This window comes from Pangasianodon hypophthalmus, chromosome 6, assembly GCF_027358585.1.
Source record: "Pangasianodon hypophthalmus isolate fPanHyp1 chromosome 6, fPanHyp1.pri, whole genome shotgun sequence".
Taxonomy (NCBI): Eukaryota; Metazoa; Chordata; class Actinopteri; order Siluriformes; family Pangasiidae; genus Pangasianodon; species Pangasianodon hypophthalmus.
In genome coordinates, this window is record NC_069715.1 from 13,631,270 (window position 1) to 13,652,009 (window position 20,740).

At 38.6% G+C, this 20,740-nt stretch overlaps 1 protein-coding gene across 5 annotated transcripts; it reads right to left on the reverse strand.

Annotated features, from left to right (window-relative positions):
* Positions 1–436: 436 nt before the first annotated feature.
* On the reverse strand, positions 437–12,475 carry c6h15orf39 (chromosome 6 C15orf39 homolog). Of its 5 annotated transcripts, none has more exons than XR_003403499.3 (5): positions 12,215–12,475; positions 6,609–9,576; positions 3,516–3,544; positions 3,181–3,320; positions 437–2,333 (listed from the first exon to the last, which is right to left on the reverse strand). XR_003403499.3 is itself a non-coding variant. In XM_053234702.1 (5 exons), the coding sequence occupies exon 5, from the start codon at positions 2,221–2,223 to the stop codon at positions 1,315–1,317; it is 909 nt and encodes a 302-aa protein (XP_053090677.1). In that variant the 5' UTR covers positions 2,224–2,333; positions 3,181–3,320; positions 3,516–3,544; positions 6,609–9,576; positions 12,215–12,461; the 3' UTR covers positions 437–1,314. The 5 variants fall into 5 exon arrangements, 4 of the variants coding, with proteins under 4 accessions (XP_053090677.1, XP_026783101.3, XP_053090676.1 ...); XM_053234702.1 differs by having other exon boundaries at positions 12,215–12,461; XM_026927300.3 differs by lacking the exon at positions 3,181–3,320 and having other exon boundaries at positions 12,215–12,472.
* Positions 12,476–20,740: the final 8,265 nt, after the last annotated feature.

Consider the following 20,740-nt stretch of genomic DNA (forward strand, 5'->3'; position numbering starts at 1 on the left):
GGTCTTCCACGTAAACATTGCTAATTTGACTACTAAAGTGTTTTTATCTCTACTAATTGGATTTAGTCAAAGCTTTTCTCAGTCCCTGTGGTTCCCTTCACATTTGGAAGTGGAGTTTGTGAAAGTGTCCAGTGATCTCAAGGCTGCTTTTGTCCTGCAGATCACCATGGATGTTACTGCGTCTGTCAGACCGATTGCTTCTCAACGATCTCAGTATATTCAGTCTTGTCTCGTAGTCCGCCAAGATCCCAGTGTAATATTCACGGTAACAAAATAAGCAGCTACTTTCATTTGGTTCAGACATCAAAAAAAAGAGAAAGTTTTAATACTTTTCTACATATCTTTATGCTATTCAAATGTTTGGTTTCTTATATACATAGTGTAAAATGTGAAATAAATTAGTTGTCTGTTTTGGAGAAAATGAATATTAAAGTGCAAAATGTTGCAAAATTTTTATTATTTTGTCAGTTCTTTTTGCTTACTGTTCTACTTTGTAAAGCTGAAGCTGAATTTCAGACAGTGCATTTTGGTTTTCTTTAACCTGACCCATGAAATCTGTTAACAGTGGATAAGAGCCTACACTTCTGATTTTAATTTAACCATAAGAGGGAGCTGTGACAATAATATTTACTACATCAACAAATAGAGTGAAGGGGTTATTTTAAAAACAGAAGCAGGAATTTAACATGTATGCAGAAACCTAAAGGATGAAGTATTTCTAGTTCAAGTTTTTTGCTACACCTAGAAAATTAAAAAAAATAATACGAAAACAGAAGGCAAATCAAAACACGTTTTCCTCAGCAGCAATTTCATGGCAAAGTAACCCCAAAGTGAAGTTTTAATAGCATAATTTAGGAGAAAAAAAAATCCCCTAACATTTATTGAAATGCAGAATTGGGTCTAAAAACAGTTCTACCATTTAACAGCACGTTTTATAGAACATGGAAAGGCACTTTAGACCATCACTAGCTATGGCTGATTTAAACACCATTAGACAGCAGCTTCAATAAAAAATTTTTTTTAAAAAGTAAACATATAAGTCCTTTGGTACTTGATTACAGTCCTGGAATGTAGATCACTTGAAACATTTGGGTTTGGGATATCTCAAACATATAACTGACCAAAACTGGTACAGCAGCTGTTAAAACTTTAAACAGACCCAACTCTTTATAAATATAATCTATTTTAAAATGTGATTGTCAGAATTAAAAAGCATGATAAAAATATTCACATTTTAAAATGAAAAGATGCAAAGAAATGAAAGAAGTTCACAGTTTAAAAACCATTTACACTTCTACACACTACAAAAATTCTTCAGTCCTCAATTTGAAGCCACCCTTTCGTGTAGTCCACTAGCAGCTCCAGGTAGTACTGCCACTCCGGCTCGCTGTCATACTTGACCTCAAATACAGTTTTTAGCGGGTTGGGATGGGACTCATGGATACGCAGCACTACACCCTTGTACCACGCCTCTGTCTTATCGTTTTCTTCATACAGATGGCGGATCCTTTTGCCCACTAGATCTGGGTAGCGGCTCCTCATGGCCTGGCGGGTGTTCTGTGCTGCCGAGCGCAGTACCCATCTCCTCCTGTGCTCTGAAGTACACTGAGTGGAGAGATAAGGGCAGTGCTGTGATCTTGAAGAAAACTTCCTCACTCTGTGTCGCATACTAGACTCTGAGCTTCTACGTTTCTTTTTTCTGTGACAGCGTCTGTGTCTGTGTCTCCGTCTCTGAGCCTCAGACTGGTCCGGGACTGTCTTGTAGTGGGACACTTGGCCTCGTCTGCCTTTGGTATAATAGACTTTCCTGAGCTTTAGAACCATGTCCGAGCGCTTCTTAGTGCTACTGGGGACGTGTCTTGCATACGATGATAACGAGGTCATCTCTGTATCCACGTCAGTGCTCTCTGAGGAGAGGTCGTCGGAGGTCAAGGGGCGCCCCCAGGAATTCTCAGGCTCTTGCTCAGCGTCTGACTCGATCTTGACCTCAATGTGAGCCTCTACATCGGTGCAGGCAGCTGGTACGTTTTCCCATCTTTCTACCTCCAAACAACTGGTGAAAGTCCAGCTTTCAGATTCCTTAGCAGGCCCATCCTCTTCAGAGGAAGTGTCGTCTCCTAAAAACCTTCTCTTGCAGGCACCTTTTACCCTCCCTTTGCTCCTAAGACTTTTCTGGCAAGAAGTTTGCTTCAGGTTCTCCAGGCATGTGGCGTTATCAGGCATGTTTGGCCTTGGTGATATGCAGTGCACCTCAAACCCGTTAAATGAGCTTTCAACTTCAACTTCAGAGCATTGCACACATTCTTTTTTAAAAGTGGAGTTCACTTCTCTTCCTAGAGAGAAAAAAAGGGCAAAGTTAGAGTCATTTTTCTTTACTCAAGCAAAATACAAAAAAAAATCTATCATCTACACTCTCTGAGAGCTTTAACAGCACACCTTTAGTATGCATCTTTAGTATTTTTTACCTGAAAAGGTGCATGTAATACCTTTAGCCCTTTACTCTAATTAAACTAATTAAATATACTAATAAACCTCTGATGATGTATCCCAGATCATTTTTAAAAGGTTCAATACTTTCACATTTCCATGGGAAAGATAAATACCATGGACAAAACATACATGCTTGAGGGTTGCACCCCGCATCAAGGAACTGTTGGCTACAGTTTATTGTAATAACATAAAATGCCATGTGCATTTTCAATACTATTTTCAATACATTTTCAATACTACTCTGAAAATGGAATATTGGAAAAGAATTCTATACTTTTCATTAAACTGCAAATATTAGTAGAGGATTTACACTACTAATTATTAGCTATATAAAGGTACCAGAGAAGACAAGACAGACAATCTTGTTACTAAGATTAAGAATATAATAATATGAAAATAAAGAAAGGTTGAAAACAGACCTGAGCAAGTGGAAGATCTCTAGACAAGCCTGAGTGAGTAGCAATTTTATGGCCAGAGAAAATTACTAAATTATATCAATTTATTTTTCCAATGCAATTAGAGAAAATCTGGCCCAGAAGGTTGATGGTGTAAAATAAGTATCTGGCAAAAAACATCTTTCTATAAAGTCTCCTGCATGTATGGAGTAAAAAGGAAGTTTAAAAAAAAAAAAAAAAACCCTTGGTGAAAAAGTAGAGGAAGCTGTATATGATAACTAGGCCAAGTAAACACCTGCACTGTTTTATCAACGGATGCCTGAGATGCTTCTTTGCTGGGGGATGTGTGCAACAGGTTTGACCGAGATCCCAAACCACATCACTTCCTACAGCTCACCACAGCATCCGATCACATTACGCAGAAGGTGGCTCTACCTGCAACAGCACATGAGGGGGATCCTGTCTTTCCTGCATCTTTCTCTACATTTAAAGAATGAACTCAAAGCTGTACTAACAGCCAAGAGCATGAAGATAAGAGAGGCAAGTAAATAAAAAGCTTAGCTTCATGACTGAAGTGAGCGAATAGAAGAAAGCAGTGTGGGGCAACAGAAGAAGAAGAAGAAGAAGTACCTTTTGTGCATCATCTGTAGGAGTAGAATCTGTAAAATAAAAAAAGGGTTCAAAACAAACTAAACATGTGAAATAAAAAAAACAAGAATTAATAATAATAATAATAATAATAAAACCCTAGGGATTAAATTGGCAAAGTAAAAAAAAAAAAATACAGAAAGTAATTCAACTCGATTAGCCTGTTTCACCTAGTAGCCTTTTTCAATAAAGCATCATTTCCCTTATTAGGCAATATTCACAGATTTGTGGAAAAATGACCAATGCAAGTCATTTAGTATTTTTAATAAATTATTGTAGGATGTCTCTCTAACTCTGCAACTCTCAGCCAGTTTTCAAGACCGCCACTTAGTCATTAATATTTACCGTAATTGTATTATGGAATGCCTCAGAATCCATATATGCACACTAACACATTAATAAAACATTGGTGCTGTACTTGTTATAGAAACAAAAGGGGGAAAGAATGAATCTGGAAGTAGTTCTAGCTGTAACATGAACAATAGGTTAATATTAATGCGCTCGTTTTAATACGTTTCTGTTTCTATATTAACAGCTCGTTCACAGGGACTTGTATGGGGGACACTTCACATAATCTAAGACTAAAAAACAAAACAAAACAAAAAAAAAAAAACGTTATTTAACAAAACGATGTGATGACTTTTTTTTGTTAGGAAACGTTTATTTAACAGCAATGGAAGGAGTATCGATTGTAAGTGCTTTGCAACAATCATTATTGCTTACGTTATAGCCGCAATAAACAGTCGTTCCCTCACCAGCATCTCCTTTTCTCTCGTTCTCTCTCTCTCACACTGTCTCTTCCATAAATGTGAAACAAAAAAAACGTCAGCACATCAACGATTATAGGTTTTACTCAGTTAAAGACTTTTTAAAGTCTGTTTATTATTAGTCTTATGGGGAGCGTCTACCATACAAGTCCCTGTGTATGAGCTGTTAGTATAGAAAAACTCATGTATTAGAACGAGTGCATTAACCTTCCGTTCAGTAGATCTATTTCAGGCAAAACTACTTTCTGAACCTTGCAGTTATACAACAATGATGCATACCTTTTGACCAATCAGATCTGATTGATTCAGTCACACTGTAGTATAACCGGTTGTAACTGCTTTATAAGCACATGTATCAGGTGTTGATAGAAACAGGTACTGTATGCGTTTCTAACAGGCTGAACAAGCTCCAATTATGTAGCTTGCATAGCTGTAAATGATCATCACGTATCACGCGTTCTTAGTAAATGTTTAATTTGTGCACGTCTTGGTGGAATGCTCTGGAGAGTGATCAGTCTCAATGATTTACACATGTGAATATTTATTGTTTTACAAGTTATGGCTTGTTATTTCTACTGGTAAATATAAAGGAAATGAGAGGAGCTGATTGGTTCTCATCTATCCTCACCTCTTAATAATGTATTTAATCCCAATTACTGTTCTCTAGTGTCTTAGCTAATGATCACAAAAATACAAAGAATGATTAACGCTGCAATCTTACATCATATCTCATCAAAAATGAAAATCAAAGTGAAAAAAAGGAACTACAAAGAGGTGACAAATTAAAGGAAAAACAAAAAAGTGGCTTTGTTGTGCTGTGTGATGTGCTTTGTTGCTGGCAGGGTTTTTGGTCTACTTGTGCACTTAGAAGGAAGAGTCACCGTAAATCAATACAAAGTCATTCTGACCTAACAGCTTTATGCTATGATGAAACATTTCTCTCCTGATGGGAGTGGTCTCTTCCAAGATGACAGGTTCCCCATCCACAGGGTACAAGAACTCACTGAATGGTTTGATGAGGATGAAAATTATGTAAATCATATGCTATGGCCTTCAGAATCCGTAAGTGGTTGATGAGTGAATTAACTGAAGCCCTGTTGGAGATTTTGGAATGATGTATTAGTGCTCTCCACTACCATCATTAAAACACCAGTTGATGGATCAAGTCCCACTGAAGATGTTCTGGTGGCTCAGTAAGCCTGCTTTGTACTTTTTTGCTAAGCCTCTATGACTATGTTTTACAAAATAATCAGAGACAGTCTGAATTCTCCATGACTCCCTACTGGACATAGAGTTCTCTACATAGTTATCGAAAGCATTATGTCATAGTTAATTTATTGCACTAATATTGGTATTATGGAATGAAATTTGAATTCAGTCAATCAAGGATAATAAAGTCCAGCTTATTGTGATGAAAAACAAATGCTGTATAAAAAATAATAACTGTTGTGTAGGCAGTGAAGCCATTTCTGTTATAAATATGCAAATATGCCTGGATCTGAGTTTTCCCATTGGCTAGGAGCATAAATAATTTGTTAACATGACATTTTGTATGAGGAAAGTGGCTCACCACTATCCCACTCAGTTGAATTATCCACTTTATTCTGCTTACTTCAAGCGGAAAATGTGACCGAATGCAAAACTTTTTTAAAGCACTCTTTCAGTCAACTCACTGTTTATAACTGACCTGCATGCAAATGATAGGTGAGGAATTCAATGTCAGCTCACTCTCCTCTACCCAGAGTTGAAAAGATGAGCACTAGTAAACAGAGTTACTGATAGATTTGAAATTTTACTTCTATTATCATATTAAGTCTTGCATGAGAGCCATTATTTCTTACTCTACCATACGTAGGTTATATCAATGGTGTCCAATCTAACCCTCAAAGGGATGACGTGGCTGCACATTTTCGTTCCATTCACTCCCAAGAGTCATTTGAAGACGACAATCAGGAGAATAAACTGGCGCTGCAGGCTGAAGGCCCTTTACATGTAAGATCAGTGAACCCTGAGTTTATGATTTCCGCCTACCACCTACACTGGCATGAATGGCAGCTCAATCACTGTTTTGCAGTCATTGGACTTTACTAAAATACAATCAGAGGGAATGCTTGTTTAATTTAAACAAATCTACGAAGTAATTTCTATCAATCAAACATTGAGGTATTGCATGGAACACCGTAGCTTTTTTATGCATTAAAGATACAGAAACAACATGATTCAGAGCAGAAATGAATAAAAACAAAATGCTAAATACATGTACAAGATCCAGATGTCAAGGAGTCTTAGGAAATTATCCTCAACTCACCAAGGAATTTGCAGACATCAGCATAGTAGTGGAGGTTGAGGACATCTGGATAGATATCTGGCAGGTGTTTGAGGGACATGAGCCTCCTTAGTTTAGAAGAAAAAGCCCGCTTATGTAGCTGAGTCAGCTGTCTCTCCTCCGACAGTGTGGTTGGCCGCAACTCAACTCGATGCTCTTGTAGAACCTGGTCTATAAATGTGCCCTGGACCTGAGGAAACAGCACCTCCTTCACCACCAGCATGGGGATGAACACGGCCCCTGCTCTGATGACATGAGGAAAGGGGCACTCTTGAATTCTGACATAGTTCTCAAGCTGGTAAAGAACTTTCTGGAGTGCTCTCATCGCCTCTCCATCTTTCATCCACATCTCCCTAGCCTTGGGACCCAGAAGGCAAGAGACCTTTTGGGTTTTAGCTTGAAGAGAAGCAGACTCATCCAGGTCCAACCTGGATAACCAGTTCCTGAGCTCACAAAGTGAGGTTTGAGAAATGCAGCCTGATATAACTCTGCAGAGTGACTGGTGAAGCTCCATGAACTGATACCGGGCCTGTCTACTGCTTATGGCTACTTTATTCTCAACAGGAGACTGAAGAACCTCAGGGACTGGAGACATGGAAGTTTTGAAGCCTTCAGGCAAAATTATTTTAAAGCTAGTCAGTTTAAGGCAATGAGGAGGGATTTTATTGAGGGAAAACGTAGCCTGATTTGTCTGACTTGGAACTGGGGGTTTCGCAGACAAAGGGGCTGGAAAATCAGATTGTTTTTTGTCAGTGTTTTGAGTTGGCATAGCAACTCCATCCATCACACTAAACGCAGTAGTGCATTCAAGGGGGCTTTCTGGCATTTCAGATGTGACTGACTTTGAACCTGAATAAAAGCCACTCTTTATAACTAGGTTGTGTTTGGTGTCACCCTCTGTTGAGTCTAAATTGTCTTGTTCCTCTTTAACATTTACATTATTGTTGCTCTGACTAATCACAGGACTGTGGCTCTCTTTTTCTGATTGACATGCCCTTTCATCAGGCTCTATTTTCTCAGTTTTGACTTTCGGCTTAAAGATGTCTTTGTCTAAATTTGTTTTTGGATCTGTGTTTTGTGCTTCTGGTTCATCTTTTGGTGGCTTTGAGTCAGGTGCCATGACTGGACAACTGGGGTCTTGTACAGGCGACAATACACCTGTAGCTTCTAAGTAGGCTTTGTAAGGGGCCAGACTAAAGACTTTGTTAATTACTGGCATTGGAGGGGAAGAAGGGTGCTTAGTCTCATTAGCTTTCAGCTGATGTATCATTTGAAGTTTAACCAAAGAATCATTTTCACAGCTTTTATCAGTTTCCACCCTGTGCTTTTTAGATAGATCAGCACCATTACCTGCTTTGTCTGAAAAACATAAACTCTGCTTTTTATTGAATATATCACCAGTGCATGTGGGAGAGGCTGTACAATTGTGACTAATAAAAAGACAATTATCTTCTCCCTGACATGGACTGTCCAGGGATGAATTTTCAAGATGTAAATTATTTGAAACCATATAGTGGGCTTGGGGCTCAGTTTGATAAAAAGTCCCTTTAATTCCAAGCTGTCCTTGAGGAGGTTGTTCCTGGTTGGAGTCTGCATTCTGCTCTCGCCGCATGGAAAAGTCCAGGGGTTGTTCTACCTGCTGCATGACAGGAGGACAAAATGGTCTCTTAGTGAACGGATTCATGTGTCTAGCATTTAAGTGTGTTCTATAAGCAGGATAGACAGGTACGTTCCTAACAACTGGGTGGCCAGGAGGGACAACAGTGTAGGAATTCTTGAAATCCCTAAAAAATGGCTGAAGAATAGGGCGGTGCCCAGATGTTTGCTGAAAATTCTCAGGTCTGTAAACATCAATGTTATTCTTTGGACAATAAAGCAAGGAATGCTGAGGTATATCTCTATACTTAGATGTGTGAGGACAGTCTTGATAAATCTGCATGTGTGTTCCATATTGCATCCCAGGTACTGGCTCATATATAGGAACCAGATCCTTATGTACCTGTTTGGGCATCTGAAAACGTTGGCAGCGATCTGGTGAAGAGGGGACAAATGGGTGGACATGGTTATACATATAGCTGCTCTGGCGTGGATCAGAAAAAGCAGAAACCCGCTGAGGTTTGCTTGGGCTAAGGCCATGGTAGCCTTCTGTGGTTACGTCTTTCAATGGTATCCTCTCTCCACAGTGCTCAAACGGCAATAATCTCTGCTGCAACAAGGTTTCTGACTCCTTTTTATGCATGCATGCCCAGTGACCATAATATGTCATCCGATCATCCTCAAACATTTGTGGGGGCATCCGTTGCAGCCCTTGGTCCATAGTATAGCTGTGACCTACTGTGCACTTTTGGCCAGCACAGCAAGGACTATGTCCATACACTGGTTTTGGAATAGCAAGTCCACCAGATTTTTCTGCTGTTGAGGGCGATAAGCTTGTGCAACCTATAGGGATTTTCCTGAAAGGGACAGGGGACATTATTCTCGCAGTACTAGGGCTGTGCTTACTTGGACTTCTAGAACAGTAGGCAAGCTTCTGCTTCACTACCACTTCTTCTGCTACAGTGGGGGAGCCATTGTCCTCAGGGAAATTCACATTTTCAGGCCTGTAAATGACTGGATTTGTAATTGACCCCTCTGTGGCTCTAGCATGAACCACAGGGCTCCCTCCATTTCTCACAAAAATCCTAGAGGGACTCCATGGTGAGGGAAGATCTAAAGTCTCTTGTCCACTGAGAGAGCAAGACATATAGGTGTGTCTGTAGGGTATAGACTTGTCTTGGGAGTACTGAGGCAGGCTGTTGGTTTTGGAAAGCCCTGAAGTCCCCACAGTACCCATGGTACCCTCTAGTCTTGCTCTCTTGCCTTGAGGTAGAGGATCCATGAAACTCTGCACCCGCTTACTGTTCATCATTATATCCTGTCTTTGAGGTTATATATTCGTACCAAATGACACCTAAAAAAAAAAAAAAAAAAAAATTTTTACTGGAGGAATAAATATATTTAAATCTGATCTTTCTATATTACATTTTCACACTAGTACAATGCATAATTACCAAAGCAAAAAATATGATTAGGATTAAAAAAATATTTAGAGACGTCATAAAATATGAAAAGAAGAAATGTAATAAGCTTTTTAAAAACCTGTGAACACATTCAGCCATTGCCTAGACCACTTTGTATTTCTAAAATATTACAATTATTTTAGTGTTCTTTTAAATAAAAAGATCCAATACTTTTTTTTGTAAAAGGACAATAGCCTATTATAGGGCATAATCATTTGCATGCATAGCTTTATGAAGCCAGTCATATCACAAACTGCACCATGACTACACCAGGATTACATCAGTCATTCTAATAGTTCTTATACTAATAGACATATTATATCTACAAGCTTAATCCCTTTGTTAAATTGCTTAGAATTGACCTGCAGTTATGTCATTTTACCTGTTATAATTCTCTTATACCTGACATGGTCTATTAACTGAATGCATTTGAGTAAATTCACTACTACAGTTTTGAGGCATCTTTAAGAAAATGTGTGAAAGACTCTTCTTACATAGCACCAGTATGTGACACTACGTGTCTGTCACTAAAACCTGTTCCACCAGGCTCTCCTAGGGCGGCACCATCCGAACATTGAAGATTATCCACATCATCATCAGGTAGTAAATGAACAAGGACACACCCCAGTTCATACGCGTGCAGTGAGAATGGAGAGCACCTAAACTGGGTCTCTCAGTTTTAGTCAGCAGAGTTTCACAATTATGGTCCTGGAAGCATGTTTTTGGTTGCATAATTAATTATAATTGTGCAACTGAGAGCACGATTTTTCACTTCCTGAATTAATTTAACACAATCAACTGCTCTGTGGCTGAGATGTATGTATGTATGTATGTATGTATGTACATACATATATATACACACACACACACACACACACACACACACAAAAAGGCCCAAAATGGCAAAATATTAAGCTTTTAATGGTCTTAACAGCAAATCATTGGCAAGAGAATTGGCAAGAATGAAACAAATAGATAAAGGAACTTAGTATGGGAGAGCTTTTCTCTCTGATTTCTTTAAATGTTTAAGCCTTGTGGCCCTTGTTGGACTGCATCAGGTGTGGCAGATAACCAAACAATGACTAATCTTTTCAGAGAAAAAAAAAAAAAACATCCCAGAAGATTTTTTTTTGGAATATTTTGTACACATAGACATGTGTTATTTTGAATTTTACATCAAACATTTTAATTATTATCATGATTTTACCTTTGCGTACAAGAAGACTATATAAGTGAATTTCCCTGTTTCTAGCTTTTTGTCAAACAAACAGTTCACTGCAGCAAAAGCAAACCAGAAAATGGACACACAGGAGCTCTCAGGAGTGTGTTTGTTTCATTCTTGCTCATTTTCTGACCAATGATTTGTTGTTAAGACCATTAAAAGCTGAATATTTGCCTTTTTTGCCCAGCAGAGTGTGTGTGTGTGTGTGTGTGTGTGTGTGTGCGTATACATATACAAATATATATACACATATACATATATACACACACACACACAAATTTAATAAAGAGTAATGATTAAAGAGGTCATATTTTGATTCGAAGGGCTCCCTCCATACTTATTTCTAATGAGATAAGGGGAATACAGGCTTTACTGTGTGAAATAGTTGATTCTGTTGATTTGAAATGATAAATCATAACGTGCAATAAATGTATTTTATTCAGAGATTGGACGAATTATTGCCATAATTGCCACTTGGTGTACACTACAGTGCTGGTATAGGTAACGGGCAGCTCTAGGCTCAATCTCAAATGGCTCAGTGCTCTCTACCAAGGCAGTCTATACAGCAGTCTAACCTAGTAACCTAGTTAGTGCAGTTAATACCCAGTAGGGGGGCATTTGGGATCCAGTGCCGGTGCTGAAGAGTGGCTCTGGGGAGATAATCCAGAGGGTCATGATGAAACCTCTGTGACTTTCATCACGGGAGAAAGACGAAACGCAGATCAAAAAAAAAAAAAGTCTATCTTTAAGCATTAACTGGAAAAAGTGAAGGGAAAAAACCCCCTGCCACCCGGGCTTGCTGTGAGGTTGAAGCGCAGGCTGTTTGCATGCCCACTGCAGTGCCGCTACCCACGCAGCAGCAGCAGCAGCACAAACCCACGAGTCCATCTTCATTCTCTAGAAACTTCCGTCAACATCTACAAAGCACCTTAACAGCTCTCAGCCAAAACACGCCACTGCAAAGTGAGCAGTTTCCCGTCACATTAATCACAGACTACCCCTCCTCCCTCTCTCTCTCCCTCTCTCTCTCTCTCTCTCTCTCCCTTAACAACCTTTTAACCTGCCTCTTAACATGTGTAACCTTTTAATCCAGTTTATGAATGAAGCTTCTTCCCCTCACGCGCACTAACACGGCGGTCTCTCACGTGCTCTCAAAGTCCAAGCAGCTCCTAATAAAGCGCGGCTCGAATCCAACCAACTGCAGTAGAAAAAGATAACGTACCGGGATGACTGGCAAAGTTTACTGCACTCTCCTCACAGTGCTCACAAACAACACAACACAACACAACACATCAGCAAGAACTCACCGAGGACAGAGACTCCTACTCGTCCAACACCCGGCTCTATTAGACTAGCCATGCCAAAAGCGAAAGTTAGCCATCATCATTCTTGTGAAGAAGCTCAGTTCCATAGACAGCGTGTGGTTTGGAGAACTCTAGCGGATGGAGAGATGGTGAAGGCTGCTCAGATAGTACTGCCTTATTTTTCTCAAGAGTTTGTAGGCGTCAGTCCATAAGTATGTAAGCTGTTGGCACACGGTTAGCCAATTACAATATGACAGAAAAAGAGGGAGGATCTAAAGGTTACTGGAGCTGTAATGCGCGCGCGCGCGTGTCTGTGTGTGTGTGTGTGTGTGTGTGTGGTAGCTTTTAAACATTAACAGCCCCGAAAATGTGAAGCACTTATTTACATGCACTATGACGCCGAAATCCGAGGATTTGCAAATTCATTTTATATCAGTGACGTCATAGCTTTACTACTCAATTTTGTAAAACATTAAAAGAGTGTCTATAAAACTAGCCAAAGTTAAACCTCACTGACCTAAGATCAGCATTAGTGAGGTTTACTCTTTCTCAACTATGCTATCCATGATGGATGTGTGATTATTTTATATTATTTGAAATATTTAGTTTTCTTACACTCAGAAAAGAGGGTACTAAACTGTACCTTTTTTTCCTTTGGGGTGGAGGTGGAGGTGGAGGTTGGGATGGGGGTGGAGGTGGGGTTAGACCCTTATCTTTTGTACCAGTTAATATGTGTAATATCTTTCACACAGAAATGTGAATATAGTGTACATTTGTAGTGTAAAAAAGATTTAAGGTACATCATTTCACCATAATTACAGTGTAAAGCTTTCAATGTACATGACATGTATCTTTTAGGTGAAAGATGTGTACCAGATGTTGTTGTGGCAAAATTCTTCAGTTCAGAATAAGAAAAATAACTTTCCAAAGTCAGATTGTTTTGGATGTCAAAAAGCAGACTTTACTGAATCAACCAACAAAGCCGAGATGATCATCTGATTTACACAGTCGTGGCTCATGCTTTTATACACTTATTAAGTGAAATCTTCTCTTTTCTTCTTTTTATCACACCCTTGTCTCTCACCACAGTTATTTCACTGACCTTCTATCTTAACCGTGGCGAGAGCTCAGTCAGTTTATTTTTTTAAAAAAGTTAACATTCATCACATCCTCAACAGTGCACTTCAGTAGTCTGGTAGAGAGAAAAACGCCCTCCCATGAGATATGACAGAGCACATCTGGACTGAAGAAGATATAATTTATGAATGAGAACTGTGTGCTTATTGTTTTTCCCAAAAGCATAGTCCACCTGCAAGGTCACACCAGTTTGTTTTAGGTTTCTTGATTCAAATACACAGAAATATCCTTGTAAAATCATATACATAAAGTCACTCTCTAAATGTACTAAATCTCTTATTATTTCTAAGTATTTTAACTCTTGATTATACCTGATGGATTATATGAAAACCATATTTAAATCACACTTTGATTTAAATATCTTCTATCATGTCCAAACGGTGTACTCATAAGGATACCACCCCAGCAACAAGGGAAAGGTACCATTTGGTACCCTTTTTTCCCCTGAGAGTGTTGTTTCCTCATGAAACTAAGATCATAAACGCATCAACCACTCAAATTCTACGAACTCTTTATGTATTCACTTTGTTTCCTGGAAGTTGGGTAAGTTTGTGTTTGTGTCAGCCTGTTTTGAAGAGTAGGCTGTTTAGGGACATGAGAAGGACATTTTCAAATGACATCAGAGACAGAAGTTGAGGATGACAATTTTCTAAACAGTGTGCATTATTGTTATTGTGGGTATTATATGCAGGTCTACAGATCTGAACCTTTGGCAGGATTATTCATGCCAGAAATATCTTATTTACTACAGCATCTTGGTTCACTAACACGTTAGAGTTTCAAAAAAAATTGCCTGGATGTAGGCGACAGCAATGTGATTACTTTCTTCCCATAGTGCATCCTGGTGTCATCTCTTCCTCAGGTAACACCACTGAGTACAGTAAAATCAGCATTTAAAACGATAAATTCTTCTGCTTATTAGTATCAATACCTTCAAGCCATTGCTAGTATAGAAGAATTTTCTTGGTCAGAGTATGATGGTCCATCAGGTCCAATCAAAAGTTAAATCAAAGTGAAATGTGGTAATCTATCAAAGGCCTAAGAATGACAAAAGTTAAATCAAAGTGAAATGTGGTAATCTATCAAAGGCCTAAGAATGACTCTGAAGTGCATTTTAATCATGAAGAGAGTGTGACTTTATGTTAAATCAGTGTTTAAGCATAGTTCTAATCAATTAATTAGAAAATAATTTTATAGAGAATGTTTGTGTATGTGAATCAAGAAAACTATGACAAGCTGATGTGACTCTAGCTTGTGGGAAATCACTAAGCACACAGTTCTCATTCATAAATTGTATCTTTTCAGTCCAGCCTTGTTCTGTCCTTTGTCATGGGAAAGTGCTTTTCTCTACTGGAGTACCTGAAGTTTGTATCTTTTTCACCAGTTTGACATTTGTTATTTCTTACAGCGCATTGTTAAAAAAAAATAAGCTGACTGAGCTCACACCACAGTTAAAGAGAAAATAGAGGGACAATGAAATAATTGTTGTGAGAGGTCAGGGGCGTGATTAAAAGAAAAAATGAGAAAACGCCACCCAATGAGATCATTGTTTTAGAATTGTATAAAAGAATGAGCCATGACTATGTAAATCAGATGATCTGCAGACATCTCAGCTTTGTTGGTTTTTCAATAAAGTCTGATTTTTGGCATCCAAAACCCTTTGACTTTGAAAAGTTATTTTTCTTTTATTTTGGACTGAGAAGATATTTCCACAACTCTAGAATTTTGAAGCATAGCATATAGCTGTATTAAACTGAGTCTTTTTTTTTTTTAAATAAATAGTTGCAGTACTCCAATAAATAAAATCAATGCATTGAAATTTTGACAAAAACAGATTTCCCTGAAAGTTTAGATATATTTCCTTTGCTATCTTAATATCAAATTTTGACATCCTACATTAGTTGATGGTTGACCACAAACATTAGATGCTGCCAGGAATAGATAATATATTATCAGACTCTGTTGCAATCCCAGCCCCTATATGGAGCTTCCTACAAAGTCTGTCATCAACATCTGATGTGTTACACATAAAGTCTTGTAAGGTTAGTTGGTTACCTATAATGAAAGGCAAATAAGAGATTTATTGGGGGCTGAGTGTGTGTGTGTGTGTGTGTGTGTGTGTGTGTGTGTGTGTGTGAGAGAGAGAGAGAGAGAGAGAGAGAAAGAGAGAGAGCACCTTTGGGTCCTCAGTTGAATGATCTGTCGGGGTTTGTGGCTTATATGCTATATCTACCAAATTGTTGCCAATTCTAACTTATTAAAAACAACAGCAACATCTATGCAATGTCACAGAATAAACACTGTCCTAATTAAAAGTCTTGATAAGTGTTACGATGTTAAAGATTAAAGCAAAGAATTATTCGGGTGCAAAAAAATCTACTACATAAAAAAGCCTAATATCATCACTAAATTTCAGTTTAGGTGAAGTGAATATGAATATGGCATGTGTCAAGGGGTGGGATATATTAGGCAGCAAGTGAACAGTCAGTTCTCGAAGTTGATGTGATGGAACCTGGAAAAATCTGCGATCTGAGCGACTTTGACAAGGGCCAAATTGTGATGGCTAGATGACTGGGTCAGAGCATCTCCAAAACGGCAGGTCATGTTGGGTGTTGCACTGGGTTCTGGGGTGTTACCTACCAAAAGTGGTCCAAGGAAGGACAACTGGTGAACTGGCAAAAGGGTCATGGGCACCTAAGGCTCACTGATGCGCATGGGGAGCGAAGGCTAGCCTGTCTGGTCCAATCCCACAGAAGAGCTACTGTAGCACAAATTGCTGAAAAAGTTAATGCTGGCTATGATAGAAAGGTGTCAGAACACGGAGAATCACAGCTTACTGTGTATGGGGCTGTGTAGCCGCAGACCGGTGAGATTGCCCATGCTGACCCGTCCACCGCCGAAAGCGCCTACAATGGGCCTCTGAGCATCAGAACTGCATCATGGAAAAATGGAAGAAGGTGGCCTGGTCTGGTGAATCATGTTTTCTTTTACATCATGTGGATGGCTGGATGCGTCACTTACCTGAGGAAGAGCCATCTTCACCAGGATGCACTATGAGAAGAAGGCAAGCCGGCAGAGGCAGTGTGATGCTCTGGGAAATGTTCTGCTGGGAAACCTTGGGTCCTGGCATTCATGTAGATGTTACTTTGATACGTACCACCTTTCTAAACATTGTTGCAGACCAAGTACACCCCTTCATGGCAACAGTTTTGCCTAATGGCAGTGGCCTCTTTCACCAGGATAATGTGCCCTGCCACACTGCAAAATTGTTCAGGAATGGTTTGAAGAACATGACAAAGTGTTCAAGGTGTTGACTTGGCCTCTAAATTCCCTCAGGTGGAAGTGCATGTGTTAGCACTACCTAATTGTCCATCCTTTGAGATTAGTGCTGCACAGTCTAGACAAGCTCTTGGCGTCCATGAGACCCCCCTGGGTTTTTGGTTTTTGCTCCAAAGCTGGGTTTCAGAAAACCATCTCTCTGAGGATGTCTACACGGCACCTTACACTGTTTGTTGTCATGGCATCAGATCATTACAGCCGGTCGACAAGTGCCAACAAGAGACCCTCAAATAAACCCTCTATAATTAAACTGTATACTGTATAAAAAAAGAAAAGTGCTCAACATTTTGGTATATAAGCCAAACTGGTCAGTCCAGAACTGCATGAATTGGTGATACTTCTCATTACAAGTATGTGGCTACATCTACAAAATATGGTTTATTTATTATTCAGTACAAATTAAAACTATGCCTGCACAAAGGCAGCAGTGTTTAGACAGGGTTTATATCCTCATATGGTCCCATACCTAGGCAACTAGATCATTATAATTCATAAGAGGAAGTATAATTTAAAAAATGTGAAATACCCAGATGGGAACGAGCACAACTACTGTGAGGGGTACTTTTACTAGCATCATGGGGTTATTATAGCTAGTTGCAGTAAATAATCAGGACAGCACGTGATTAACAGGTCTTCAGACAGCAGGATGGAAGCAATGTGATATCAGGAAATAACACCACTTACAGCATTTTCACACCAAGAACAATCTTCAAACCCACAGACGCTGTATTTGTAATTTACCCTGAAGCTAGTGCTTATACAGTATTTATTAGTAAACTAATATTTAAGCAAAACATCATTGGTTGTACAATGCTCTGTGCTGGTTTCTTGACAGTTCTGCCATCAGTTTTGATGTTTAAGATGCTTGCATACGTTAAAGTCAAAGGTGTTTTTTTTGTGGTGACCCCCAGCTACATCCCACTATACTGGTGCTGATTATCTGATGAAACCTCAACAGTACATGTTCCAGTGCCAGTGCCTGGTATGATTTCACTCAGCCATAGAGTTACATCAGCCAAGTCTGTGTTACCTGTATTCTACCTCGGGGAACAGTACAGGGGTGGGGGTGTTGTGAAGGGGGTTCCCTTCATCCCCAAAGGACAACAAGAGGAAATATCAGAAGTGTTCACTCAACCATGGTGACACCTCAACAGCCAACAGTCTGCTGGGGAACAATCACGTGGACTCTCTTTATAAACATAAAAAGATTTTCAAAAAATACTCTTGTACCTAACCACATCACTTGCTGTAGTTTTAATGCTATTTTGATACAGCCATCATTAACAAGATGCAATTCTTTCATGTTCTCAGAAGAATCTGTGGGGTGCAATTCTTGACAATTGTACAAGGCTTTGTACAGATGACAGTAAACTGACCAGGGCTTGGTTAATATATATTTTGCTTCCCATCTGGAGCTGCACCTCCTCCATACTCTCCCTGGTCCTGTGATGTCACTCCCTCTGCTTGATTAATGTTTCCCTCCCTGCCTGAGTGTCTGTTTTCTTTTTTTTCCCAAACCAACGGCTCAGCAGCCAATGACAAGAGAACAAGTTGCAGACTTAGACAAGGCAACCATACACAAGGCAGCACGCACCTTCATCTAATGACAACACCACAGCTGCTTTGCTAAACAAATCAGATGTGACAAACTTGGTCTAATGGGAGGTGAAAGGAAACAGCAGAGTCAAATCTCTACACCCCCCCCCCCCCCCCCACCCACCAGAATCTTCTGTACTGTTCGTGCACAACACAATAGAGGACAGTTATAAATATATGACTGAATGCATGTAACACCTCTAGCGCAAGCCTGACTGGACAAACTAAGCTGCCATTCACACTTCACATCAGGCAAGCGGAACTGAAAGCTTGAAAGTGTCCAAGTCACACTTCCTTTTCAACATAAAAAGGAAAGGAACGACAATGTGTTGCTTATCTAGTCTTGCAATGAGATCACTCAGGATCATAAGCTATTTCCACAAGAAGTGTTTTAGTGTTTTTCTGGGGCCACAAAGTATTATTTTGATAGCCCTACACATGAAATCCAATTAATTTTACATCTGAAGGATGACTCCACAGTTTGAACAATCTTTAGTATACATCTCAAAAAAACTATTCAAATACTTGTCCAGTCCATTGTGTCCCAGCTGCTCCATACAAACAGTGGGCACCCACACCCATCAATAATACATCCACGTGTTTTATGACTAAACCAATTCCAGTACTTCAGTGCTATCATTTAAGTAATAAGATCATTGTAAAGCACCCTGGTCTTTGTTTACTGAATGATGGTTATCATCTAAACCTTAACTTAAATCAACATAAGGTGCAAAATTAACATCAGCCAAGAATAAAGATGTGCTTTGAGCCAACATATCCACCTGATAGAACAAGGCTTATAAAACTTAAAAACATCGCATTTTAAGAATAGTTAACAGCAAGAGCTACCAGAACCAAACGCAAAACTGTTAGAGCATGGGCAAATGTTACTGTAAGTACTTCAGGCTATTATTGTATAATATTACAGTGCACATATATATATATATATATATATATATATATATATATATATATATATATATATATATATATATATATATATATATATACATATAGGTGGCAGGAGCTTTGGATATGATCTAGATATGTACAGTTGTTTAATCCTACATGTTTTCTGACATAAAAACAATAATCACAAAAAAGAACCCATTCAGTTTCTTTCTCTTCTTCCTCTAGTTGGGAAGTAATGGAGTACAATAATTTTCTTACTTTAGTTTTCAAGTGTCTGTACTTCAAATTTTCTTTTATTTAGACTTTTGAACTGTGATAGGAACAGGGGTGTGAATGGTTCTTGATGTATTTATTTGTACAATTATTTGGCACATCAAAAAAATGAGAAAATCAACAGGAGAAAAAAAACAGGAAAGTGACCTATATTTTGCTAGAAATATCTGTAATATTTTTGTATTTACCCAACCAGTTTGCAGTTATAGCATGCAGATTACATCACCAGTTATCATGCTAGCTAACATTTAATAGATTATAGGTCTCCTTAGGTAGCTTTAGTTAATGTTTGCCTACATTCCTTGGTCCAGCAGTGGAAGGCTCTCTAAAACACAGTCAGTAGCTGAAAGCAAATTATGATTTGATATGCAGAGACACTGGTGATTTTTGTTTTTGTACTTTTTACTTTCATTTAAATTAAATTAAGTAAATGTAACTGAACCTATTTTTGTACTTTAACTTGAGTAAGAACATGAGGATGCAGTTCAACTTTTAATAGTGTATTTTTTTAGGTGAGTAATTTTGTATTTCTACCTCTCTGGCCATGTTTCTTTGATCATATCTTAAAAATCATTTCAAAATGTTATCATGTAGATATTTAATTATGACATACTATAGTACTATATTGTTGGTGTACAGATTTGTAGTTCTTCCACAGGAATTTTTTTGGGCAACAGTGAGCTTTTAAAGATCCTATCACCTACAGAGGTTTTAAAGATGACTTTGCACTGATATGTAAGCATGAAAGACGCACCATTTAAACAAATCAAGTTAGGTATGCAAAAATTTCAGAAAAGGTTACCTATACGGAAACTAATACAATTTCAAGAACAGTTCTGAATAAATGTAAGCATGGACTCATAACCTAAGATGCAAAAGAAAATGAAATTAATAATAAAATTTCAATGCTCTGATGAGAAGATACTAAGATTTTAAAATGATGACATTTGAACTTTTCTGTGAAAACACAGCTGACATGCAAATACTAAGGCAAACGTTCAGTGACATTCATGTTTGCTAAAAGGTTAAATCAGGTGTTCAACAGACATCCACCACTCAAACTGGACTGTTTGTAATGTTCATGCTTGAAGATCAGTTACCATGGTGCTACAATATTTTATCAGATAGAACATAGGTTTATCTTTCTGCGGATATATAGGTCAGCACTGAAAAAATGCTGAAATACAATTTAAGTCCAGTGTTTGAATTTAGTCTGGTTATTTTTAGGCCATTAAATAAGATTCTTAACTCTGTATAACCCACAAGTTTTAC